Here is a 27,368-nt window from a genome sequence, read left to right as displayed (position 1 = left end):
AGGGCGGAGGGCGGAGTGGGCGGGGCTGCAGTTGGAGGGCCGGGGCCGGGGCGCGGAGGTGTTCCTGTGGGCGGAGGGCGGTGACCCGCGCCCATAGGCTCCGCGGGACACCCCGCTGGGACCGGGCCCACTCCGAGCGGTGCTGACCCTCCGTCGGTCTGCGCTCCAGCCGCGTTCCACCGCGTCCCGCGGCCTGCACCTGCCGCCCAGCGCTCAGCAGCCCGGCCACAGCATGACGGACCAGGCGGCCTTCGACACCAATATCGTCACCCTGACCCGCTTCGTCATGGAGGAGGGCAGGAAGGCCCGCGGCACGGGCGAGATGACCCAACTGCTCAACTCGCTCTGCACCGCGGTCAAAGCCATCTCCACCGCTGTGCGCAAGGCGGGCATCGCGCACCTGTGAGTCAGGCCTCTGTACCCCCGGACCCCTCACCTTGGCCGCGTCCTCTTTCTCTGGCAGGGAATCTGCCGAGCAGTCCGATGTCTGATCCTCTGCCCCTGCTGTCAGTCTCTCTGTCTGACATCTGGGACTCTCTCTCCCTCTCCCTCCCTCCCTCTCTCTCTGCCCCTCTGCAGAAGCTCAAGCCGCACTCAAGCCTAGTTCCCCCTTCCATTAAGCTTCCCACCTGGGGGCCTGTCTCACAGTCCACAGCTGCATCCATCCTGCAGCCTGCTCCCCTGGGCTGAGCAGCCTGCCTTAGCACCCCTCTGGCTTCCTCCTGATGAAATTGGCTGGCCAGGTGGGCACCTGGCCTGACTGCCATTCCCATCCTATCCTCATACAGGCAAGTGCTGGCCCAGGTGCCTTCCTTTCCCTTTCTTTTCTTTGACCTCCTTCACTCCCTTTGGAATTGGGGTCCCAAGTCAGGTTTCTAATTCAGTATCTCCTTGACCCTAGACAAATCCTGTTAGGAGCAGTGAGTGGAACCCCCACTGCGAGGAGGCCGTCTGTCCAGAGCTTTCAGGGGGGGCAGTGCTGGTGTGCACAGGGCGGCAGGAGGTCTGGAGTGGGGCTTGAGATGCTGTATTTCTAAGACGTTCTTCTGTGGTAGGTGGTGCTGAGACTGCTGGTCCGCAGATCACATTGTGTTTAGCAAAGCAATCATAGGACACGGGGATTCAGAGAGTACCTTCTTGTGTGGCTTGTTGTAAGTAACACAAGTGCCCTTTGATTTAGCCTGGTGTGCACGAGCATTTCATGTTTAGACTGGTCCTCAGTATAGCTGAAGGGTGCCTGGGTTTTCAGATTGCCCACACTTCTTCCTAATACTTCCCACACTTAGGAACACCTTAAACATTGTGCATGGTGCTTTTAGCTGATCTGAAACAGTATAACCCCTGTAACCTAGTTTCCTTTTCTGGTCAGCTCTTTGCCTTTGGCCCCACAGTATGGCTTGGTTTTATATTGGAGTATAGTTGATTAACAATGTTGTAATAGTTTCAGGTGTACAGCAAAGTGAGTCAGTTATACATGTATCTATTCTTTTTCAAATTCTTTTCCCGTTTAGGTTATTACAGAGTATTGAGCAGAGTTCTCTGTGCTGTACAGTAGGTCCTTGTTGGCTATCTATTTTAAATATAGCAGTGTGTACATGTCAATCCCAAACTCCCAACCTATCCGAGCTAACTGTTAAGGAAGGAGTGTATCATCACATTTATTTTCAGATGTCAAGCAGGGATGGCACTTGCTGGGAGACCGATTGGGACACTACGTTAGGAAGGTGGTGATTCCATTACTATTTCACCTATGGTCCCTCTTAATACATTTCTTAGGAGGCTGTGCTTTAGGAAACACACTCAATTAAAATCTTACTTCAAATTTAATTTACAATAAGTAAAAGTGTCCTAACAGCTTTATCTGCCTTTGAAAACCAGGGAGCTTCTTCAAAAAGAGTGCTTGTCATTTTTTGTATTATTTTAAAATGTGTCAGCACCTTTCACAACCCCAAAGAGACTCAGAAACACAAGATCTGCTTTGAGGTGCATCTTTCCCACCTTTTAAGTAATGTCAGATAGTGGGACCTCAGGTAGTGGGATTTTGATAGTGGGACCTGGACAAAGGGTGCTAATGTTGGCTATATAAATTATGTATATTTTTACACTAGGTACCTGTAAATACCAGGTTAAAAAATATTGTTGTTGCTATAATTATAAATTCCTTAATAAGTTGCACTCAAAAAACATTCAAACCACTCAGAAGAACACAACGGGAAAAGCGAAACCCACCTCTACCCATTCCCTGGGGTATCCACTATTCATAATTTACTGGTTATTTTACTAGATACTTCTTTTTTTTATGTCTTTTTTTTTAAATTGGAGTATAGTTGATTTACAGTGTTGTGTTTTTGGGTATACAGCAAAGTGAGTCAGTTATACTAGATACTTCTTTATATTAATATAAATTTATACATGGATACATATTTCCATATAACTCTTTGTAAATAGCAAACAGAATGGAATCACACTTAATGTATTCTTCTGCAGTTTGCTTTCATTATTCAACAATATATATCCAACATCCTTCAGTGTTAGGTCATGTAAATCCACCTCATCCTTTTTAATCGCTGCATTGTGTTCCATTGCATGGACATGTCATGAGCTATTTGACATCTCCCATATGTTTGGGCATGCCACTGGTCTTTGACTATTTCAAACAGCATTGTACCTGTGAAATGGGTGTTGATGCATGGCCATGTGGGTGGCTGACAGAGGAGGACATTAAGTACTCCTGTGGGAAAATAAGTTTGACTGTCTCAGTATCACATGTAGTTGAGCAGGGGGCAATAAGACAAGATCTTAACCTAGGCCTCCAGATTACACTCATGACTTCGATATCCTGGATGAAAAGGCCAGCATGCCTGCAAATAACTTGTTAGTGCTGATGACTTGCCCTAGAAGGGCATCTAGCCAGAGGGACAAGATGATTGCAGATTGCAGGAGCCTTGCGGAAACAGTTTACGGAGCTCAGCCATGACTCCTCGTTAGGGACACATCAGGAGTTTAAACGTAGAGCCTGGAGAGCTCTCTCGCTCTCTCTCTCTCTGTCTCTTTAGTTCTAGAAGAGACTGAGAGATGAGAATGATACAGAGCTTATGCTGTAGGAAAAATAGTACAAGTATAGAATTATAAAACAATAGAGATCTGAAAGATACTTTCCTAGAGGTACCAAAAATATGATTTGGATGCAGAGGACTGTGGAGTATCAACACAGGCATTTGCAATGGTCAGGAAAAGATGGTCATGGGCTTGATGGCTGGAGAGCATTTTAGGCTGGGCCATTGTGTGAGGAAATGTACAAAGTAGGAAGATGTTGCCGGAAAAGTTGCTTATTCAGTTTGACTGAAGCCTGGACTACTTCAAGTAATGTGGTGGTGCGGCATTTGCGGGTGTTGAATTGTGGGTGCATTGGGGGAACATCAAATGGCAAGGGTGAATACTTTATATTTGGGGGGATAAGCAAAGGGGAGAGGTACAGGTTTTGTTTTTTTCTTTTTTCTTTTTTTTCTTTTTTTTGCAGGCCTCTCACTGTTGTGGCCTCTCTCATTGTGGAGCCCAGGCTCCAGACGTGCAGGCTCAGCGGCCATGGCTCACGGGCCCAGCCGTTCCGCGGCATGTGGGATCTTCCCGGACCGGGGCACGATCCCGTGTCCCCTGCATCGGCAGGCGGACTCTCAACCACTGTGCCACCAGGGAAGCCCGGTACAGGTTTCTGAACGGGGTGGTGGAATGAATGGAGATTCATCTGGGGCAGTTATGGCTGGAAGTATAGAGTTAAAAGAGAGAAAGCTAGGACATGTGGAGCACCAACTGAAGAGGCTCCGGAGAGCTGAGGAAAGCAGCATTCAGAGTTAGGGGATTAGAGGGGAAGAGGGGGAGGACCTGGGAGAAGTCTGGGTGGGGATGGGGGAGGAGGACAGCATGGGAGGTTCTCAAAGAATCCTGAGAGCAGGGCTGTGCTATTAAAAAACAAAAACAAACAAAACCGAAAAAACAAAGAACCCCCCCAAAATCCAGAATTCCAAAGGAGGAGCTGAGTTTTAGAGGCTGGAGAAGGGTAAGAAGATGAGGCTGACATTTTGGTGATGCGGAACTCGAGGTGTTAGAGGGCCATACAGCTGGGGATGTTGCCCAGGCTGCAGTTAGTTGCGACAGTCTGGAATTTGGGTGTGAAGAGCTGACTGAAGATTAGGCCACTGGACTTTGGCACATTCACCCTCAGGCAAGAGGAAGTGGAGAAGAAAATTAGGACCCGGTTTAGCAGAACGGGAACAGGCAAGGCTTTAAGAGCACTTTTTTTTTTTTTTTTTTTTTTTTTGCGGTACGCGGGCCTCTCACTGTTGTGGCCTCTCCCGTTGCGGAGCACAGGCTCCGGACGCGCAGGCTCAGCGGCCATGGCTCACGGGCCCAGCCGCTCAGCGGCATGCAGGACCTTCCCGGACCGGGGCACGAACCCGTGTCCCCTGCATCGGCAGGCGGACTCTCAACCACTGCGCCACCAGGGACGCCCTAAGAGCACATTTTGGAGAGAGGTGGAGCTGGGCTCAAATTCCTGCCTCTGCTATTTAACTTCTGTGAGGATTTAGGCAATTGACGTAACATCTCTGAGCCTCAGCTTCCCCATCTGTAAGATGGAGACAACTTTTTTTTTAATCCTCAAAGAGTTGTATGCGGAGGAACTGAGTTCATTCAATTGATACTGTCATCATTGTTTTCCTAGGTTGAAGCTTTTTGTTTCTAGAAAACAGATAGCCTATATTCTGCTTTTCATTCCTTAGTAGTTGCCCACATGCATTTCAACAGGGATATATTCCAGGCTAGAATATTATATATTAAGATGACTTTGCTCCCTCAGATTGGTTACCGGAAACTTCCCATCATGCTCACGTGACATCGGGAAAACTTTCTTATAAATATGAGGTCACTTCTGTTGTTTGGTGGAAGAAAATAATAACTTCAGTTTTAATTTTGGAATTACAGGTCAGTTAACACATACTTGAGCTTATCTTCAAGTTTGCAGAGTTAACAATCTTAAACTTCTGGAAATTTTATCATATGTATCTTATATTCTTGAATTATCATCTCCATGTTACCAAAAAGGAATTGTAACTTCCTTTCCACACCAAAAGCAGAGCCAGCCACATACCATCCTATTTGCTCACTTGGGGCTGGCATGAACTCAGGCGAACCTTGGGACTTGTGGCCTTTGAAGCTGCTCTGGTTGACACCTCTTCTTCAATGTATAGTCGTCCCTAGGTATCCACCAGGGATCGGTTCCAGAACACCCAACAGATACCAAAATCGCGAATGCTTAAGTCCTTTAGGTAAAATGGCTGAGTACAGTCCGCCCTGCGTGATCTCGGATTCAACTAACTACGGGGGGAAATTCGCAGATGCAGAACCCAGGATACCGAGGGTGGACTGTATTTCTCATCCGACCTTTGGATGTTCTGGGGTGGGTGAATGGTTGGTCATTTACTTCAGAATCAATCAGTAACAAGTCATGTTACCTTCAACTTCAGTGATAAGGATTAAATAATAATCCGCCTCCCTTCTTCTAAAAATGAGCTCTTCCACTTGGCTCTCGTGCATGCTATCTAAAGGGTGGCCTGCTTTACACTGCCATGCTGACGTCAGAAGGAAAAGGTCTAGTTAGTTAGCAAATCAAGGAAGTCATCGAAAGTTCTTCCCTAAGTGTGGCCCTGGCTCCGGTCCTTGTGTCTAGGGATCTGCTTCAGAAATGTTAAAGGAGCCTTTCCCCTGACCATCATTAATTACAGATTTTATGGCTGTGAAATGGCTGTAGAAACCGTATGCAAATTTGAAAAACCATGCTAATATTTAGTCCAAATATCTAAGGATTTAAAAATACTGGCCAGGGCTTCCCTGGTGGCGCAGTGGTTGAGAGTCCGCCTTCCATCCCGTAAAAAAAAAAAAAAAAAAAAAAAAAAAAAAAAGTTACTTATATAAATGTGCACAGAGTGACTCCTCCCATTTGGAAATATGTGAAAAACAAATTCCCTGTTCCTTTGGATAAATTACTGACCCAGAGCTGTTCTTTGGAATCATTACTGGCTGGCTTATTTGGGCTCTTTTAAGGCTTTGTTATAGCTTCATTTTCATTTGAAAAACATTCAAAGTATCCTTCAGCTGGAACTGCTCCTTTGCAGTGAGACCTTCCTTGACCATCTAAACCCCTTGCCCTGCCATCCCCCAGCATCTTGTTTCATTTTATTAGAGCACCCGTCACTATCCAACATGATCTTATTCATTCAAAAGCACTTGCTTGGTTCTTGTTTGCCTCACTCACTAGAATATAAGCTCCATGAGGGCAGGGATCTCATCCATCTTGCCCAGCACTGTAACCCCAGCACTCAGCACAGTGGGGACAATAGATATTTGTGGAATAAATGATGACTCACACAGGCCTCTAGGAAGCTTTTGAGTAAGAGGAACCGAGGCCTGACTGTTCTTCACCTATCTCGCTGAGCCAGATACCCAGAACAAAGTGTAAAGTAGGCTTTTCCCCTGCCTGCCTCAGTGCCTTGTCCAGCTGTCCCAGCCTCCCAGGGCTCCCTGGAACTGTTCCCATAGGCCGGTCCCTCTGGGGACTGTGCCAGTGGCTTCCTCCACACTCCAAGGTGCCGCTCCTATACTTATTCCTTCAGGCTTGGGTTTCCCTTCTCTTCAGCGGATGCTTTTCAGCGAGTATTACTAGAGGGCCTACTGTGTGCTGGAAGTTGGGACACAGTGGAGGAAAACATACCCTCTGTCCTCATCCTCATGGAAGTACAGATTAAACAACCATGCCAACACGAAGATGATGAAGCCTGGGGGATCTTGAGAGCCCCCTCCCCTCCCACAGTATTGCAGATCCCTAAAGAGTGCTTCCTTTAGAGAGCAAACAAGGGACTTAACATGAGGCGTGAAGGGCTGTGCTAAACCCTTTGTGTATGTGTGATAAGTGTATAATCCTCCAACAGCCCCATGAAGCATCATTACCCTCCATGGTCATGATCGAGAAGGAGGACTTGGAGAGAGCAGGGGACTTGCAGAGCTGAGGGCTGAGCCAGGTCTCTGCCACGAAGCCCATGTTCTTTTCCATCAGCGTTATTCACCCTCCTGAAGTTAGTAGTGACTTTAATGGTGGAAGTGTCGGTCTAGGAAGGAGAGCCAGTGGGTGCCAGCAGGGCCATTGAGGAAGATGCAGGCCATTGAGTTGTTGGCCCCTGCCAAGCCCTAGTTCCATCCCGAATTCGGCTGCCTTCTTTCTTCATCAGTGTCGGCCTCACAATTGAAATGAGAAAGAGACTATGTGGAAAGAGAAGGGAAAACCCAGCTGCAAGTCTGATAGATCCCTTCGTCTCCTACTCGTGAAACAGGAGTGACATGATGAAAAGAAGTGGGAGGAGGCCTGGAGGGACAAGACGCTGTTTTCCAGGTGGGCGAGGTAACGATGCTGAAAGAGGCAACACTGGAGAATGGGCTTGATGCTAACTGGAGTTACCTCCTGGAGAGTCAGGCCAGGCAAACCGTTTGGGTTCAGACAGTTTCTGGTGTTGGCTCAGTTTTGTCCAGCAAGAGACATGCAAGTTATGTTTAGGGAAAATGCATTTTCAGGAGTTGAGCAGTGAATGCCATGACAATCAGTCCCCGGGCAAGTGCCCCCAGCGATCTCAGCCAAGGGTTCCATGGTACCCCTTCTTTCCCATTCTCAGCTGCTTTGTGGTATCTTCAATGCTCCTACTCTTTCCCTTCCCACATCCAGTCTCTTATCTTGTTCAGTGCATCCTTCTTCTAAAACATTTCCCCATCTTTCAGTGTTCTTACTCAACCCCAGGCTATGACAACCCTCCTCTTCCTTCATTCTAACAAACTAGGCTCCATTTTGGACCAGCCACTTGGATTCTGGAAGCTCCACAATTGCTGACTTGCAGATACCTTGAAAATAAAGTAAGGACTCCAGACTTCCCAATCCCTTCAGCCCCTAGGACTCCTGCCAGAGGCAGTGAGGTGCCATGAGGAGAGGCCCGGCTTGGAAGTCAAAGTGAGCTTCTCACCTCTGCTCTGCTGCTCCAGTTTAGGGAAGCCCACTGGTGTCTTGGAGTGAGCATCCTTCTCTATAAAATGGGGTAGTGGGATCTGTCAATATTTCTTTTCTTTTAGGGTCTCATCAGCTATAAAACCATAGATCCCTTGGCTTAGTTTCCCTCTCAGGCTCCTTCCCATCCAGAAGGTTTCTTTGCTTGCTGTGTCTGTCAACTGATTCATTATGCATTAGCTCATGCATTTGGGAGTGAAAATTGGTTCTTGGGGCAGGTGAAAAAAAATCAATCTTTTTGGGTGTGAAATATATGTACATACGGTGCATAAACAGATACACACTTTATCTGCAATATTAAAATTTCATGGGGGAGTGTGTTAGGGGAAAAGAAACCTCCTTAGGGGCCATAATGAAAAAAAAGCTTGAGAAACATCGATTTAACCACAAAGGTGTGCTGGGTACCATGATAGGCACTGGACAGGTGAACGACAATATCTCCTTCCCTCCAGGAGCCAATCCAGATGGATGACCACGTTTCTCATTCTATTTCTCCCAAACCATGTGTCTCCTTTCCTTTCTTCTAAATCTTACCAAATGCCCTCTTTGAGTGAGTTTATAGATGCATTGACATATTCTGGTGGTCATGGCTTATATTTTTGTATCTTTTCTTCCCTGTAGCTATGGGATTGCTGGCTCTACCAACGTGACGGGTGATCAAGTGAAGAAGCTGGATGTCCTCTCCAATGACCTGGTTATTAATGTGTTAAAGTCATCTTTTGCTACCTGTGTTCTTGTGTCGGAAGAAGATAAACACGCCATAATAGTAGAACCTGAGAAAAGGGTGGGTCTGCTACAGTACTGAGGATTTTAATGGAATCCTTTTTCTTTCTGGCTTCATAAAGGACTCCACTTGTTCAGCGAAGCTGGATTCCTAAGACACAGCCTAGATCCCTCCTGAGCCATCAGTCATCATTTCACAGATTCCACTTCACTGCCATATCTCAAACTGTCCTCTCCTATCTACACTTCTACCACAGCCCATGCCGTTATCATCTCTCCTGCATGCTCATACGTGGGAGAGACTCAAATATACTCATACATCTCCACTTCTAACTTTTTATTGTCATGTTCAAGGCTCTTCAAAGTCTGGCTCTGTTAACTACGTCCTTCCATCCACCCAATTCCCAGCCTTCATAACCAACCTTCCTGCCAATCCAAGCTGTTCATATCAGTGATTCATGCATTGGAATCCTATTAATCTTGTTACCAAACTCAGGATGCCCAAGAATCCAATACTGAGAGACAAGTGTTGGGTAAAAGGAAAGATAGCCTTATTGAGGAAGCCAGCAATCCTGGGGAGAAGGTTAGACTCATGTCCCAAAGAACCAACTCCCTGTTGCCGATCTGGGGGGCAAGAGTTTTTCAAGGGCAGTTTCAGGGCTGTATAAGCAGAGGGAGGGGGCTACATGCAGAACAGCACAGTTAGCTCTGATAATCATCTTGAAATTGGCCATGTGGTGGTCTGATCAGTGTCATCTTGATTGTTTTTAATTAAGTACAGCTAATCTTCAACTCCAGGGTCAGTTTGTTCCCATCTCCTTGAGGCCAGTTCTTAAAAAGAACTGTGTAAGATGGAGGAGCTTTTGTCATTTCTAGTCTGGTCATCATGTAGTTAACTTCTTCCACCTGTGGGGGATTCAGTATCTGCAAAACAGCTTAAAGGATATGGCTCAGAATATTATCTATACCCCATGAGGAGGAACTAAAGGCTCCTGAGTTTGTTTAATGACTAAACTAATATTATTTTGTCTTATTTGATTGTTTTCCTTTGTTTTTTCATTTTCTCACTTCTCTGGTAAAACTTATTCTTTGGCTAAAGTTTTTCTACAGACAAGAGGCAGGCAGAGGACATTGGGGTGGGGGGAATCTGTCTTAAGAAAGCCCTGTAGGGTCCTGCTCAGTTACGGTCTGATTGATTCTTGAGGGTAGAGAATGAATTATATTCTTTGTATCCCAGCCTCTAGCACAGCATTGTAGGGGATCAACAAAAAATTATTGTTGAAAAAGTGAATGAAAGAGTATATCCAGCTTTCACTGAACAACAAAAATCATGTAATAATAATAACAAAAAAAACCCCATTTGAGATGGGTTACTATCTTTCCCTGTTTGAGATGAACTGGGGACATGAAGGAGCAGGATGAGAAGAAAATCAATCAGAAGATGAATTTAAAGAGACTGCCTGATATCTAGTCTGACCTTTATAAGAGGGATGGGGAGCCACATCTGATTAACTTGTTTTACATCATTCTTTTTTTTTTTTTTTTTTTTTCCGGTACGCGGTCCTCTCACCGCTGTGGCCCCTCCCGTTGCGGAGCACAGGCTCCGGACGCGCAGGCCCAGCGGCCACGGCTCACGGGCCCAGCCGCCTCGTGGCACGTGGGACCCTCCTGGACCGGGGCACGAACCCATGTCCCCTGCATCGGCAGGCGGACTCCCAACCACCAGGCCACCAAGGAAGCCCTCTTAGAGATCTTAATGCTGTCTTTGCTTCACCTAAGATATTGTGTTTTGCCCTTATGAATAAAGTTTTGTTTCTCTTCTTCCTTTGACTGCCAGGAAACTCCAACCAAAATTATGATTCATTCAAATCAATGATATAGGAAATTATTACTTAATTATCTGTATTCCTCGCCTTCATCTATATCTATGCCTCCTATTCTAAGTTGTGTTTCCGCTGCCTAATGATCTTTTTTTTTTTTTTTTTTTTTGCGGTACGCAGGCCTCTCACTGTTGTGGCCTCTCCCATTGCGGAGCACAGGCTCCGGACGCGCCGGCTCAGCGGCCATGGCTCACGGGCCCAGCCGCTCCGCGGCATGTGGGATCCTCCCGGACCGGGGCACGAACCTGTGTCCCCTGCATCGGCAGGCGGACTCTCAACCACTGCGCCACCAGGGAAGCCCCTAATGATCTTTTGATATATATTTCTTGTTATTTTCACTCTGTATACCACCTCATACCTTCCCTGACAGAGTATAAATAAGACACATTTCTTGAATTTTCGCCTGGATTCCCTCTTTTAACCCCTTAGTGTATACTCTTTATTTCGTTACAATGTGTTCTTTTTTTTTTTTTTCTTTTTTGGCTGCATTGGGTCTTTGTTGCTGTGCGCAGGCTTTCTCTAGTTGCAGCGAGCAGTGGCTGCTCTTTGTTGCAGTGCACAGGCTTCTCATTGCAGTGGCTTTGCTTGTTGTGGAGCATGGGCTCTAGGTGCGCGGACTTCAGTAGTTGCAGCACACAGGCTCAGTAGTTGTGGCGCACAAGCTTAGTTGCTCCATGGCATGTGGGATCTTCCCGGACCGGGGATCAAACCCATGTCCCCTGCATTGGCAGGCGGATTCTTAACCACTGCGCCACAAGGGAAGTCCCAATGTGTTCATTTTAAGTGTAAAGTTGTGTCTTCTTTTTTTTTTTGCTCAGGGTAAATATGTGGTCTGTTTTGATCCTCTTGATGGATCTTCCAACATCGACTGCCTTGTATCCATTGGCACCATCTTTGGCATCTACAGAAAGGTAAAATGTAATGGATCAAGCTCCTGGTTTGGGACCAAAAGGAGAGTTAAGGTTGAACATCCAGTCCTGTTTCACTATTGGTGGCACAGCCAGAATGTACATCATGAAACCTTGTGAGGCTTGGAATAGGTTTATATGTCTAGTTCTGACTTTTTAAGTTCTGCCTTAACTGCATAGTGAAAATCTATTAGGTTGTTAAAAGAAAATGTAGTTAAAGGTGGGTGGGAAGAGAAAGATATTTCACTCTTTTAACTGTACCTTACTTCCTTTTGTGACAGAAAATAAAATTAAAAACAAAAGAGACAGTGTAGGGTAGCTGCAATGATGTAGCTATGTGAACTGAGAATGGCGAGAGTGTGACAACAATCCAGAGTACTTATATCAAAATTGTCCTTTAAATCCTCTAAATCAGGGGTCTGCAAACTATGGTCTCCCTGGGCCAAATCCAGCTCATTGCCTGATTGTTATGGCCTGTGAGCAAAAAATAACTCTTTTGAATTTTTGAATGGCTAAAAAGAAAATCTAAAGAATAATATTTCATGACCTGTGACATTTATATGAAATTTAATTTTCACTCTCCATAAAGTTTTAACGCCATATGGTCAGCTCACTTGTCTACTATGTTGCCTCTCCCTGATTTTGCACTGCACAGGCAGGGTTAAGTGATTTTGATAAAGACTGTGTGACAGTAGAGCCTAGAACATTTACTATCTGTTGGTTTATGGAAAGGGTTTGCTGACTCTGCTATAAATTATAGAAAGCACACTGGTACAGTGAGGGGATCCAGGCTCCTGCCCTGGGTCTTTTCTACTTGGGTGACCTGAGCAGGTAACTCTACCTCAAAAGTCTCTCTTCCCTTCTCTTACTTTAAGTGTGTGTGTGTGTGTGTGTGTGTGTGTGTGTTTGGGGGGGGAGGGGGGCGGTTTGGTGGAAGTGCATTCAAATATATACAAGTGAAAATAGAATGAATAGCCACGGGTCCATCATAAAAAATGATGGAATCTAAAATATGTCATCTTGGCTTCAGCCTTCTTGTTTATTTTAGAAATAAAACCTCACAGATGCCTTTGAGGCTGAGCCCTTTCCTTCATCTTAATGGACGAGGTGGCTAGTTCAGCCAACCTCTGAGGTTCCTCCAACTTTCCTATTCTGGGATACAGAGGCCATAACTTAAGAAGCGAGACCGCAATTTGTGCTTTGTTTTTCAAAGTGACTTGTTGTCTACTATTGCACATAATCTCCTTTCAAACATGGGAAGTAGGACCGCCATGGGACAGTTCTCTTTCCTCATTGAAATGTATCTTGTGTTTGTCTTGGCCAGGAGGCAGATCAGTGTGAGTAACTGGAGGTTCTAATACTCATACCAGAAAGACAAAGGCAAAGTAATTTATCTGTTTTCCAAGTCATACCATGAAACATCCCATTCTTGTTATAGACAAGGAGGCATGTAATTTAACCTGCAAGTTATCAGATCTATATAGTATAGCAAGAGAACTTTGCAGCAAAATTCTTCATGTAGAGGAAGACTTCTGGTAATGACTCAACCAGAGCTAAAGCAACACTAATGTTTGCCAGCCCCAGTTTCCACCTTAACCCCCCAAATAAAGACTCTTTTTAAGGAAAAAAAAACCTAGAAAACTGACACTGGCTATCAACTAAAAAAAAAAAATCAAAACAGCCTGCAACAGCAACTCAAATTACAAATGCTAGAACAACTCAACAATGAGTCTCCACACTCTTCTCAATAGACCTGAAGTGACTCTCTTAAAAGACCGAAAGAGGTGATGAGTGTCACATTCCCTTTAAGTCACTTCAGTTTTCAAAAGCCTTATTGATTGTTTGAGGATTTATGGGGCATAAATATTGACCGTCTGATGCTTTAACGGAGACCTTTCCTGCTTTCCGTAGAGCTGGATCTGGGCTGGAGTTCAGCTCCCTGGTGCACCCGCTCAGTGGCATAACATTAGTTGGTAACTGGAACTGGGAAACAGTCTTGCCCACATGGTGCCTGAAAATAGGCTCCAAAGGGATCTCTTAGGGCCTGTGGTCCAGTGTTTCTACGAAGTTCCTGCCACAGCACCTTCGGAAGGGTCACCCCACCTCTGGCTGGAGACATTCAGAAAAGGTAGAATTCTAGAGTGTTTGTCCAAATATTGGGTCAAAATCTGTCTCCCTGTTGCTCATAGGGCCTTTTAGAGCATCAGAAAATAAGACTCTTTTACATGCTTGGAAATGGCTTTTCTGCCTTCCGCTCCCCTTCTTTTAAATCTTCTTTAAGTTGAATATCTTTCATGTGAGATGGTTTTTCGACCTCTCTAGTGTGGTCACCCTCTATTGGATACCATTCTAGTTTTCAACACCCTTTAAAAATATCCAGTCCCCACGACTAAAAGCAGAGTTTCAAAAGTGCTCTAGAAGCTTCAGAATCCAATTCACTTCCCTTAACTGGGCACAGGGAGCTGTAATAGCCATATGGAGTGTGGTTTCCTGACACTGATGCTTACTAGCTCTGTGGGACCTTGGGCAAGGTAACCTCTTGTTTCCGTATCCATAAAGGGGAGATACTGAAAATTAAGCATAACGGCAATGAAAATAGTGCCTGGCACATAAAAAGTGCTCTATAAATGGTAGCTATTAATATTACTTTTCTTGTTTTTTGTGTTAAGATTCAACAGAGAGTATCACAAATCAGACTAGCTTGAGGAAGGAAAGGAGGGAGGGAGGGAGGAAGGAAAGGAGGGAGGAAAGGAAAGGAAAATTATTGGTTCATGTTAACTAGAAAGTCCAGTGGGTAGTACAGCTGCATTCAAGGACTCAGATGACATAAACGGGACACACTTCCTCTCCGTCTCTATTGCTCCCTCCTCTCTGGTGGCAAAATGGCTCCCAGTAGGTCTGGGTCCACATCCAATCCTTTCAGCAAGTCAAACAGAAGATGCAAACCTCTTTTCCAACAATTCCAACAAGAATATCATCTCATTGGCCCTGATTGTCTTGGCTTAGGTCATGTGTCCATCTCTCAACCAATCACTATGGCCTGAGGCATGCAGTGATCTGATTGGCCAGACCAGGGTCATGTGCTCACTCCTGGAGCTGAGGGCCAGGGGGGTAGTATTTTGAGGAAGGTTAAGGTGCATTTATCAGCAGAAGGGTGTTGGGTGCTGGCCAGGCAAAATCCATGGATGTTCACTGCAGATTATAAATGCCTTGAGAGCAGGGACCTTCTCTTATATATTTTTTTGTCTGCTAGGCAGCCTGGTACAATAGTAGGTGAACAATATTGGCTGAGTTACTGGAGACTCTGCCATGTGCCCTATGAGACCTTCTAGGGAGGGTTTGGCTGCCGCTCTGAGGGAAGACCATCTGATGATATGACAGCCCCACCCCACTTCTGTCTGACTTTCTCCTCCACCACCTCAAGTCTCCAGAATCCATGGTGTCTTTCGTACTCTATATGGAGTGATGTGGGTTAAAACAGAGCACCACCTACAGCAGGTGGTGGCCTGGGATAAGTAAAGGTAGGGTCCAGACGCTTTTTAATTTTGTCAAGTGCTTTATGCACATTGGTCCATGAGCATCCATATGAGACTGTAATGGATTCCCTTGGAACAAAGGCATTCATTGCTGAGGGTTTGGAGGAGGGAATTCATGCATTAGAAAGGGGGTCGGGGTAGAAAAGTATTCCTCCAAATTAATGACTAGATGGAATTATTTTGTCTTTCTTTTGAGTATATGGATCGTGGATAATGTTACCATTTCTTATTCCATGCAAGGAAGTTGAAGGCTGAGATTATTTGGTGACAGTGTTTCAGGGAAAGGCTGTTCATCCTTGTGCCGCAGACAGACATGGGTGGTTCTGGATGAGGTGAATCTCTGGGGGACTTTTCTTGGTGGAGAACTGACTACTCCAAGCCTAGGGGCTTCCAGTCAACTTACTTATTTACATGTTGTCTTTGTCTTATTTTGTGCTGCACTTTCGGGTTAAGTAGTTATGACAGAGGAAGCGGTTAGAGCCTGACTGTTTTCCTCCCACTATGTCACTGGCTTTGAAGGAAGCTGGTTCCTTTTTTAAGGTTGTACACTGGCAAAATTTGGAGTTTGAGAAACAACTCAAATTTTTGATACTGTGTTTAGTCTGTGTTTAACTGCACTGCACTACCCTGTGAATACAAACCAAGCTAAATTAAATAATTTGACCCAACACAACCAGCCAAGCAAGCAACCAACCACCTAGATGAAAACTGTTAAACACAAAGATTGGAGACAAGGGGAAAAAAAGGGAGAAATGGCTTTTGTGACATTTCCTTTTACATGAGTAGTTCTTAAGCTTCAGTGCAAGAGTCAGCTATGGTGCATGGTAAAATACAGATTCCCAGGGCCTACCTTAGAAAGTCTGACTTAGTAAGTCAAGGCTGCAGCCCCAGAATTGCATTTTAAATAAGCATCTCAAGTGAGTCTGATGTACATGGTCTCTGGACCACACTTTCAAAAGTTATAGGAAGAAATGACCAGGAATGTATTTCTTTTTTAAAATATTTATTTATTTATTTATTTATGCTGCACTGGGTCTTAGTTGTGACACGTGAGATCTTTAGCTGTGGCATGCGGACTATTAATTGCAGCATGCGGAACTCTTAGTTACGGCATGCATGAGGGATCTAGTTCCCTGACCAGGGGCCTAACCCAGACCTCCTGTATTGGGAGCATGGAGTCTTACCCACTGGACCACCAGGGAAGTCCCATACCAGGAATGTTTTTGCTGAGATGACCTCCCTCTCTGGTATCATGATATAGATAGATGCCCTTACTTATTCTCAGCCCCTGGAATCTGTGGTTGGGGAGAGAATAAATGAAATTGGCAGAAGCTGCCCATTTTCACTTCTGTTTAAATTCAAGTAGAGAAAATTCAAGCCGAAAGATTTGTTTGAGGCTGTTTTGAGAACCATAGAAGCCAATTGTCAAGTGTTGAGAAGGTAATTATCAGTTCGTAATCATTGATTAGGAGCCATGCCCTTAAGTTTTTCCTTTCCTTAGTATTAGGGAACAAACAGTCACACGACCCAGTGGGCTGTGTTTTTAATAAAAAACAAAGAAAAGATTAGAGTACATGTCATGTTCTAAATGTAAGTATCGTTTTATTAAATTTTTGTAGTTGTGTATGCGGGTGCATGTGTGTTGGTACTGGTTTGTGATGCAAAATGTATTTTTTTTTTTACTGTGGGTCATGGTCAAAAAAAGGGAAAGCCTTTGCCCTACACTGTAACAACTCTGGAGAGAGATTCTCGGTTGCCGTATTTCTGAGACTTTCTTTGGTGTGTGAGTATGGACCACAGTGCTCACTGGAGTATGTGCTGCAACTGGCAGGAGCTCATGAAATTGATTTCCTTACCAGACTTGAAGCCCTGCAGCCCAGTTTTAATTTGTTTAAATAAAGATAGAGTAGGCAGGGGGAAGACATTGATGACTGTAATAAGATTAAATTAGTAGGAGCTGGCAAGGAGGCATGCTCTTTTTTTGAGTGATAATGGAGAGATGAGGGAATATCAAATTAGTAAAATTGGAGGAGGACCCTGATTGGAAAGAAGGATCCAGATGCACGAAATTTGGGGTTTGGTGGGAAGGCCGCTGTGGTAATATAATCAGGATATTACTGATGTGAGGAGGAAGGGCTCTCTGGGAAGATGCCCTATTTCATTACGAGAGCACCTTGATAATGCATCTTGCTAATGGATGAACTGCAAAAAAGAACCACAAAACAGAACACGACAAAAAACGTGTTGTGTTTTCTTTCTTGTCCTAGATTTCAACTGATGACCCTTCTGAGAAGGATGCACTGCAGCCCGGCCGGAACCTGGTGGCTGCTGGCTATGCACTCTATGGCAGTGCCACCATGTTGGTCCTGGCCATGGCGAATGGCGTCAACTGCTTCATGCTGGACCCGGTGAGAGACCCCAGGGGAAGCTGGGTGCTTCGCTGGTGGCCGTGAGTGAGTGTTTATTGTGTGTGTGTGTGGCGGCGGGGGAGAGGCAGTACCTAGAGGTGGAAGATGAGGCCCATGAAGGGGCAGAGATGATGGGTTGGGGAAGAGGGGAAGGGAGATGGAGGGACCACCGTGAGAAGATTATCGAGGTGAGAAATGGTGTCTGTCCAGAGCATAAGCAGTCTTTCTTCCACGATGAATTCTTTAGAGTGGACGTGACTCAGCTGGCTCAGATGCCCACTGGGCTGAGCAGGCCACACAGATGAGTGGAGTGTGCTGGGAAAGGATGGTCAGGGTGGTGGCAGGGCAGCTGCGGGACACTGGGGAACTGGGGAGGTCTGTCAGTTGTTACTCCTTGGGAATAGCGGCTCAGTCTTGCCAAGGCTTCCAGTGTTTCAAGAAACACTGGATTTTTAGAAAATGTAATGTTTCTGGATGTGTAAAACACTGTGCTAGCCAATTAAAACACGTTTGTGGACCAGATGGGGCCCGTAGATGGTCTGTTTGCCACCCACGCTATCCATTACTAGCTTATTTTCCTGAGGTGAATGGGTGTCCCGGCTGAAGCGGTGGCCCACCTCATTTCTTCAAAATTAGCTCCGAAATTCATCTGATGTGCCGGTGCACGCAAACCTTCAGTGAACCCTTGTGGTTTTGAAAGGCTTTGACGAACTCAAGGAAGTGAAAATAAAGAAGGAAATGAAGATAATTCCTTAGTCTGTCCAACTTATAGAGAAAAACACCCTCGGGAGTTCCCTGGTGGTCCAGTGGTTAGGACTCAGCGCTTTCACTGCTGGGGCCCAGGTTCAGTCCCTGACAAGACGAAGATCCCACAAGCCACGTGGTTCGGCCAGAAAACAAAAAACGAAACAAATTCCTCATGGAGAGGAGCCCAAGGTGCCATGAAAAATATTCATTAACAATTTTTAATTTGTGGATAATTTCTTCCACATGTGTATTAATTGGACTTCTTTATTTATTCTGTTAGATGACAGTTTCGACAGAGCAGATGAAGTGAGCAAAGAAGTCTCTTTACGTATTTGGCATAACTAAACCCACCATTGAAATGGACTCCATAGAATCATCTTCCGTAGGTCGGCACATTCATTGTGCATTTGGTCCAGTGTCCCAAGGGAAAAAGAATTGAGGTTATAAATACCTTTCAGTTTTAGAAATGTCCTCAGATGACATTAATGAAACTATTTATTTGGTGCTTTTTGCTGACAAACCGAACACCAGGTACGGTCAGCTGCTAGAATCCTGGGAGGGGCCGGTTGCTGGTGGTGGGGCCTCGACGTTTGTGGGTGGCGGGTGGGATAAATCGGAATGTAGGCTGCCTCTGTCTCCCGCACGCTTGCACAACTGGACTTTGCCTCCTTGCAAGCACCCGAGCTTAATAAATCAACAAGGGTAGGGAAACAGCACAAGTTTAAGCCTCCAAAGGAGGTGATTTCAGGGTAAAGTAATGGCAGAACCCGAGCGAAGTTCACTCTGAGCCCAGGGTACAGTTTCCGAAATCACTGATGTTTTGGGTTTATCCTCTCAGCAGGCGTTTACCGCTTACCCAGACATTCTTCTGGTAATTTCTCTGTTGTTACCTTCCAGTTGATGGATATGTAGAAAACATGAAACCTCTTCTTATTTCCAGATTGCAGACCTTGTGTCGGGGAGTAAGTTTCTGTGTGTTTGATAGTCTTTTGTCCACCTCACACTTAATGGCCACTCAGTGTTTGGAGGCTGCGCTACCCCCTGCTGGCTGACCTCCCAGATCTGATGAATGCCTGCAGGGTGGGGGTCAACTTAGTGCTTTCTTTTCATTTTGGCTGACAGTTTCCGCTAAGAAGACCACAACAGCTTTATTTGCATTTCTAGCAGGCTTTAATGTTTGAAAAGCTTTTCAGTCTCTTTCTCCCGTACAAGAGACTAACCTCCTTCACAGCTAGGATGTTCTGGCCAGGTACCAGGGTGGGGTGCCCGCAAAGCATGGCTTCATGAGCACCTGTTGTGTGATGGCTTCATTTTCCAGACTTTTACCAAAAAAACCATAAAAGAAAAAAAGAAAAGAATCACTCACAATGACACCTTTCAGTGACCACTGTTAATTCTAGTCTCTTTTCTCCCCCTACCCTCCTCTCTCCCTCCCCCACTTCCTCTCTACTTCCAACATGCTCCATATTGGCAGGAACCAAGCTTTGCTATGGGAATAAGTGGCTGGGGAGAGATGTGTCCAAGGTGGGACCTCCCTTCTTAACTCTGTCTCCATGGAGCAACCTCCCTCCCCAGATGGGCGGAGCCTCAATCACTCTCTTATCAGGGACGCGTAGGAGCCCCAAACAGTCCTCAGTCCAGAGCTATAGGAGTTATGTGACACCTTACTCCAAAGCTCGAATCTCCTTTGGAGAACCTAAGCCTTAAAGGCATCAGCTTAGCACTGGGACTTTGTGGGAGGCTGAGTTCTGAGAAGCACTCTGTAGATCAGTGAGCAAAGGCACCGGAAGCTATATATGCTGTGAATCGAAACTCACGGTGCTCGGGGAAAGTGACATCAAGATAGAAACGAACAAATGGAAAGCTAAGAGCAGCCATGAACACTTTGCTGTAACTCAGCTGCCCATCTCTCCTGATATCCTACCTCCTGTCTGCACCAATTTTTTTTTTTTTTTTCCAAAGGCATGGGTGTCCCAGGCCAAGGAGAAACTCCCTTGCTGGTAATCATTTCACAATGTTACAAATATTGAATCATTATATTGTACACCTGAGAGTAACATAATGCTATGTCAATTATACGTCAGTTGAAAACACAAAAAGATAAAAACCAAGCTCTTTGTGCTGAAGGACACACGTGACCTCAGGCCTCACGCCACCCCCTCCCACAGGCCTGAAGGAGATGTCACGGCTCCACCTTTCCTTCCTGTTTCACAGGCCATCGGAGAGTTCATTTTGGTGGACAGGGATGTGAAGATCAAAAAGAAAGGGAGCATCTACAGCCTCAATGAGGGCTACACCAAGGACTTCGACCCTGCTGTCGCGGAGTATGTCCAGAGGAAGAAGTTCCCCCCAGTAAATGAGGGCTGCGGGGCCGGGGTTGGGGGAGGGCCCCTGAGTTATGTGTTGATTCATGATCTACCCTGGAGAGAAAGGCGGCAGGGACAGAAGCGGGTGGATTCCACTGTGCTGGGGACTGGAACCTCTGCCCTGAGACAGCAACCCCTTTGCCACTTTCTCTTGGCAGAAGAAAATCAGGACTGTAAAGTCCGTCAGATGAATGAAGTCATGGCAATAAAACATGCTTCACTGCTGGGGTCCCTGATCCCAGTTGGTACGAAACGTGGTTCTTGCACCCCAGGCCCCAGCCCTGTGGCACCTGAAGGATTTCTATCAGTCATCTCTAGACTGAGAGCATCCATCACGGCATCTCTCTAAAGAGGTTACAAATCACTGAACACGAAGAGAAGAAATGGCTGTTTGTAGAGACGGTTCTATGTAGGAATATCCAATCTTGTCCTATTCTTGTTACTGAAAGCTCGGCCTCTCTGTACACATGGGTGCCGAATCAAATCTCGGAGACAGAGTTTTTGGTGAAGTAGAAAAGGATAGCTTTATTGCTTTGCCAGTCAAAGGGGGACACACTGGGCTCCTGCCCTCGAAAACACTGTGTCCCAGGGACTTCCCTGGTTGTCCAGCGGGTAAGACTCTGCGCTTCCACTGCAGGGGGCCCGGGTTCAATCCCTGGTCAGGGAACTAGATCCCGCATGCCACAGTGAAGATCCCACATGTCGCAACTAAGACCCGGCGCAGCTAGAATAAATAAATACATAAATAAATATTTTTTAAAAAGTTTTATAGAAAAGAGAAAGAAAAAAAAGAGAAAACTATATGTCCCACCCTGGGAGGATTTGATGAGGGTTATATAACAGTGGTTCGAGGCTGGGGTCTCTGACAAGATTAGGGTGTGAGCAGGGCCTGCCTGCCTTAATCTCGTCTCAGGTGGTTTCCTAATCTTGACAAGCTTCTCTGGTCCCTTTAATCTTACCTCAGGTGGTTTCTTGGCCGTTCCTCCCTTGATTAGCAACTGTTTAAATCTGCCCTTTGGAACTCAGGGAAGGTCATGGAGGCTGGAGTCTTGCCTATAAGAAATGGGGGACAAAAGGGCCTCCATGCCTGGGAGCCCCACCGGGCCTCACTCATTTTCACTTTTGCTTAATGCCATTGAAGCCTGCTGTGTTCTGAGGAAGAAGCCCAGATGTTGTTAGTTTGGCATTCAGGGCCCTCCAAGCTGGCCCCAGGCTCTCTCTCCAGCCTTATTATCTCTCCTTCCACCTTTCCCTAGAGATCCCTTCCTGCCCCCAGCTGCACCAGCCTCCTCCCAGGGCCCAAGGCAGACTGAGTGTGCTTCTCTAGTTGCCCCACCTTTGGCTGGGCAGTTCCTGCTCCTGCAGAGATGAAAACCCCACGCTTGCCCCCTCTCCTTAGCTCTGCAAAATCTTTCTTCTCCTTTAGGGTCCTGCTAAATGCCTGCCCCACCCCAGAGCCTGAATCCACCACACCCTCCTTAGGGCGTCCTCAGGTAATTTGAGTTATTGTAAGATGAAAGAGGCTGTCTCCATTATTCCATTTTCTGCTGCTTGGGGACAGAATTTTCATCGCATTTCCTAGCACAGCCCCAAACACACACCTTGATGGTGTTCTGTTTGACTGTTGAATCAAATAAGCATAGAGGACATGAAGAGAGCTCTCTCTTCTGTAACCCTAACTATTGCTGGTCTTAACCTTGTAGGACAACTCAGCCCCCTACGGTGCCAGGTACGTGGGCTCCATGGTGGCTGATGTTCACCGCACCCTGGTCTACGGAGGGATCTTTTTGTACCCAGCTAACAAGAAAAGCCCCAACGGAAAGGTAAATAAAATCCCCTGAAGAGTGGTTGAGAAGCAGTGGATTTCATTTGCAGCCTGGGAGATTTGACTGAGGAAGAAAGGTCATGGTAGCTGTTATGCTCTGCAATAGGGTGCCAAGGATGTCTGTGGCGTATTCTTTTCTAGATTAAAGGCTGTCCTGGTTAAAGCCAGGCGATATCAGCTAAAAATGATCTCTTGAGAGCCCTTTCATTGGTAAAGATAAGTAATGATGCTGTGGTCAGAGGGTACTAACAGTGCTTTCTGCTTCCACTGGATACACGGTGGTTTGGCTTGGGCAAAATGAATGCCATTCATAAAATGAAATGAAACAGTCCAGCCTCGTTACCAAGGCAGCAAATCACATATGCATCCCAAACAGAGGTCTTCTTTGATTGTTTTCAAAAGGCATAAAATTGAAATGACTAGTGAGCTGACATTTGCTGCTTAGAAAATGCTACCTTTCTAGGGAAGGAAAGCATCTCTGGGGACACCTGGAGCTTTCAGGTAAGCCGTAACTGATGCATTGGTCTCATGCCCACAACCTTCTTACAAGCCATGGGGTGGGCTGTGCTTGCTTATGCTGGAGAAGGGACACCCACTTTTCTTCGACACAGAGGGACAGTGTGTTTCCTTCTCAAGCATTGTCCCTTTGTTTTTCCCAAAGGACAGACAGGTTTTTCTTATTTTATTTTATTTTTAATGTGAGAGAAGGAATAGGAATAATCCCCATAGTTAGAAATGGATGTATTTCAGATGTGCTCAGATCTCTGTGTATGGCATGTGGCGTCCAGTTTACGGAAAACATTAAAACATTCACTCTTACCATAGCCACCTACCTCGGGCATCCCAGCCTATGTGATTAGACTGCTTTATAGCACTTTTCTCTAATGCCTCAAAAAATTGTTCCTTAACACAAATATTGAGGTTCCTCCTTTTTCTTTTTTTCAGTTTTGCAAATCTGACCCTGACACCTGTATGGAAATAGAGTCAGGAAACACCTGCAAAAAGCTGTCTACTCAGTAGGCAGACTGCATGAAAATGCATACGATAAAAAAGTTAATATTTAAAAGTAAATTCCAAGATGTATAACATACTAAATCCCAGCCCTCAAGCCTTAGGAGAATTGTAAAAGGAATGTGTACAGAGTTGCAAACAATATTATACTGTTTGGAGGAGCCAGTCTGCTTTCCAGATGTCTGCAGCCAGACACTACCATGGACTTTTAAATGCTTATAGAATAGGCAAAGATCCATCCAAAACACACACAGAATCACTCATTAGGTCCAGTTTCCGTGCCATAAAGAGAAGGGAAACATCGGTTCTGCCAAAATGTCATTCGGTCCTGAGCCCAGGTGGTCTGCCTCACATCTGCATCAGGCGATCTATTGCTGGCTCTTGATGGATGGCTTAATTTAACCAAATGGTTAAATTAACCATCCGGTCTTAGATGCAACCTTGTGATGGAAAGTAAGGGAAAGTATCAGTTAATTTGATCAGCTCTGCACTATTTTGCTATGAAGCAGATCTCTTCTCTGTGTAATCTATTCTGTTCTGAGAATGCTGCTCTTGTTTTCCAGTTGAGACTGTTGTATGAATGTAACCCCATGGCCTATGTCATGGAGAAGGCAGGAGGATTGGCTACCACTGGTAAGGAAGCTGTGTTGGACATTGTTCCCACTGACATCCACCAGAGGGCGCCAATCATCTTGGGGTCTCCTGAAGACGTGACTGAGTTCCTGGAGCTATATAAGAAGCACGCTGCCAAATGAAGAGCCGGCCTTGCCCACGCCAAACAGAATTGCCTTTTATCTGGACCTTTGATCTCACAGGGTGCTACCCGATTCTGACTGTGCATCAGATATTCCTAGACATAGAAATAAAAAGTATGGATATTTTCACCATCAAATGCTGTGTAATGCCTTATGCTGTCTAACCAAAATGCTATCTCAGTAATGCCACAGATGGTCACGATATGTTTTGAGTGGATAGAGGAGAAATAAACATATTCTTCCTTTTTCTAAAAAAAAAAAAGTCGTCATTGCTTTGTGCCAAATAACAGTAACAATAATAGCAGCTAATGCATATATCATTAGATAACTCATTTAATCTTCATAACAACCTTATGAATTGGGCACTGTGAATAACCCACTTTGCAGGTGATGAAATGGAGGACCGAGAGGTGAGGTAATCTGCCCAAGGTCACCAGCCCATGAGCGACAGAGCTGGGATATGAACCCAGGCAGTCTGGCCACGAAACTCGGAGTTAATGAATCGCTTCTCCTGTGTGTTGTCTGTTCAGGTCTGGGTGTGCAGAATCAACGTGAGCAATGCTTTTAAGCCCTCCTGGGAACTGGAGAAGTGATATATTATTGGTGGTACCCATCTAGGACCTATTGGCCTCCTGTACATGGGTATAAGCATCTGAGGCACAAATGAAGGTTTAAGTTATTACTCAGTGATAAGTTTTTTATAAAAACATAACACTTCATTGAATTAACATAATATAATAATTCCTAAGGTTTAATTACCATAAAGAAAAGGATTCATCATAAGAACAAGATTTAGGAAATACAATTTGTTGCAAACAAGCACTTTTCTATTAGGCTCTGTGTAAAAACAGTTCCTCCCTTAGCTGACCCTGGTCCTTTCTGGACTGGAATTCCAAGATTATAGCAAGTTATATCAGATGTCAAGAAACATCTGGACTTTCTTAAGCTCTACATATATTAGGATTTTGCCAATGGAATGTAGGTGGAAATGATGTATACTAATTCTAGTTTGAAAACCCAATGAATAATCCTTCATCCACTCCTTTCCATGCATTAAACGTCGTGAGTTTCAATGACGGTATTACAACAGGACAAAAGCCTGGGTGTCTGAGCCACTGCTCTGTCTACATTGGGTTGTGATGTGAAATAGAAATGAACCTTTGATGTACTAAGCTACTAGGATTTCAGGCTTATTAGCTATTGCAACATAACCTAGGCCATTCTAAGACTGAGGTTGGGAAGGCTTTTTTTGTTTTTGTTTTTAACTTCTCTGAACCCCAGTTTCTTCATTAAAAAAATGTTAATTGTAGTATTTATTGTTGTAGTCAAGGCCATGTTCGCTGTAAGTAACCTACTTAGGCCAACTAAATCAGAAAGGGAATTTGTTGGAAAGATTCATGAAGTCCAGTACCACTGCAGAGGAGGACAGCTTACAAAGAACACATCCTTCTTCGTTCCAGCATTATCATCCAATTCACTAGTGTCTCTGTGTCTCAAGCTAAGTTCCCAGGACAGAAAATCTGATTGGCTCACCTTATATCAAATGTCTACCTCTGATCCAATCAGCTGCAGCCAGAGACAGGATCACACAAGCAAATGTGTCTTGAATCTATCTTCCTCTTATGGGCAGGGTGCACTTTTCTCCAAGATGGGGATCATGGGCTGAGCAGATACCTCAAAGATATCTGCTGTGCTACACACAGGGATGTTGAGGTTACATGAAAAGGCATATGCCGGGCTGATTCTGCATTGTCAGGAGCTTGGAAGTCACCACTGCAGCCTAACTAACTGCAAGTGAAAAGCTGAAAAGGCTGAAAAGTCAAAAACTCTTCTTGGGTCCATAAGAGAAGGAAGGACACAGGGCAAACCATTGTCCCCAAGGTTGGCGAGACAGGTGAAAACAGGCAGTCACATCTCACCAGAGCAAAGACTCATGAAGGGAAATTGCTGTAGGAGCCAGTGCTGGGGTCTAAAGCCTGAACTGTAATTAACAGATTGCTGGAAGTTCAGCCTGGACAGTTCTGAGAGTTAAAAAATTCGGGGCAACCTACAGGGGGCCCCCAGGATTGTGAGTTTTACCTCTAGGAGCTTGACCAGGATACCACAGTGAATGCTGGAGAAAATACTGGGCTTCTGGCTGGGGATGGGCAAAGGAAACATTTTGAAACACACCAGAGCACTCTGTTCTTAACAAGGCCTGCCCTCAGGGGAAATTAGTTAACTGGAGCAACCCAATCAAGGATTATCAGTCTTTCTTGACTGACCTGGGGAAGGGAAATACCCGGACTCTAGCCAATTCTAGCCATCCCATACCACTTAAGGGGGAGGAAAAAACGGAGAAACACTTGTGAAGTTCACAATCTAGAAGCACAGGCTCACAAAATGCTGAGACCTAATCATAGGACTAGGTCCCTCCCCTCACATCTCACCACCTCCTTACTAAAGGCCTATTTACAGCAGTTCCTTTTATCCAGTACACTATATCCAGCTATCAAGAAAGAATTACAAGGCAAACCAAAGGGCAAAAAACCACAATTTGAAGAGACAGAGCAAGCTTCAGAACAAGACATGGCAGGGATGTTGGAATTACCAGCCTGGGACTTTAAAACAATTATGATGGGACTTCCCTGGTGGTGCAGTGGTTAAGAATCTGCCTGCCAATGCAGGGGACATGGGTTCGATCCCTGGTCCAGGAAGATCCCACATGCCATGGAGCAACTAAGCCCGTGTGCCACAACTGCTGAGCCAGTGTGCCACAATTACTGAAGCCTGTGCACTCTAGGGCCTGCATGCCACAACTACTGAGCCTGCGGGCTGCAACCACTGAAGCCCACGCGCCTAGAGCCCGTGCTCTGCAGCAAGAGAATCCTCTCAATGAGAAACGCATGCACCACAACGAAGAGTAGCCCCCACTCGCTGCAACTAAAGAAAGTCCGTGCGCAGCAACGAAGACCCAACACGGCCAAAAATAAATAAAATTCAAAAAAAAAATAAGACAATTATGATAAATTTGCTAGGGACTCTAATGGATAGACAGAATGCAAGAACAGATGGGCAATGTAAGCAAAGAGAAGGAAATCCTAAGAACCAAAAAGAAATACTAGAGAT

General features: G+C 45.4%; 1 protein-coding gene across 1 annotated transcript; it reads left to right on the top strand.

Moving 5' to 3' along the window:
* The first annotated feature begins 50 nt into the window (after positions 1–50).
* On the top strand, positions 51–24,397 carry FBP1 (fructose-bisphosphatase 1). Its single transcript, XM_024753775.1, has 7 exons — positions 51–402; positions 8,723–8,885; positions 11,523–11,615; positions 17,416–17,556; positions 20,518–20,655; positions 22,373–22,492; positions 24,069–24,397. Exons 1-7 carry the CDS (start codon positions 233–235, stop codon positions 24,258–24,260), a joined length of 1,017 nt encoding a protein of 338 aa, XP_024609543.1. The 5' UTR covers positions 51–232; the 3' UTR covers positions 24,261–24,397.
* Positions 24,398–27,368: the final 2,971 nt, after the last annotated feature.

The sequence above is a fragment of the Neophocaena asiaeorientalis genome, unplaced genomic scaffold (assembly GCF_003031525.2).
Source record: "Neophocaena asiaeorientalis asiaeorientalis breed wild unplaced genomic scaffold, Neophocaena_asiaeorientalis_V1.1 scaffold220, whole genome shotgun sequence".
Taxonomy (NCBI): domain Eukaryota; kingdom Metazoa; phylum Chordata; class Mammalia; order Artiodactyla; family Phocoenidae; genus Neophocaena; species Neophocaena asiaeorientalis.
The sequence above is the reverse complement of the archived record's forward strand: the minus strand, read 5'-3'. Positions and strand labels throughout refer to the sequence as shown.

What these genes read in the sequence shown, in the direction of transcription:
- FBP1 (XM_024753775.1), top strand. Translation starts at nt 233, where the DNA reads ATGACGGACCAGGCGGCCTTCGACACCAATATCGTCACCCTGACCCGC. An exon ending in AAGGCGGGCATCGCGCACCT is followed by an intron (nt 403 to 8,722) that starts GTGAGTCAGGCC and finishes TCTTCCCTGTAG; the next exon opens with CTATGGGATTGCTGGCTCTA. An exon ending in ACTGCTTCATGCTGGACCCG is followed by an intron (nt 17,557 to 20,517) that starts GTGAGAGACCCC and finishes CCTGTTTCACAG; the next exon opens with GCCATCGGAGAGTTCATTTT.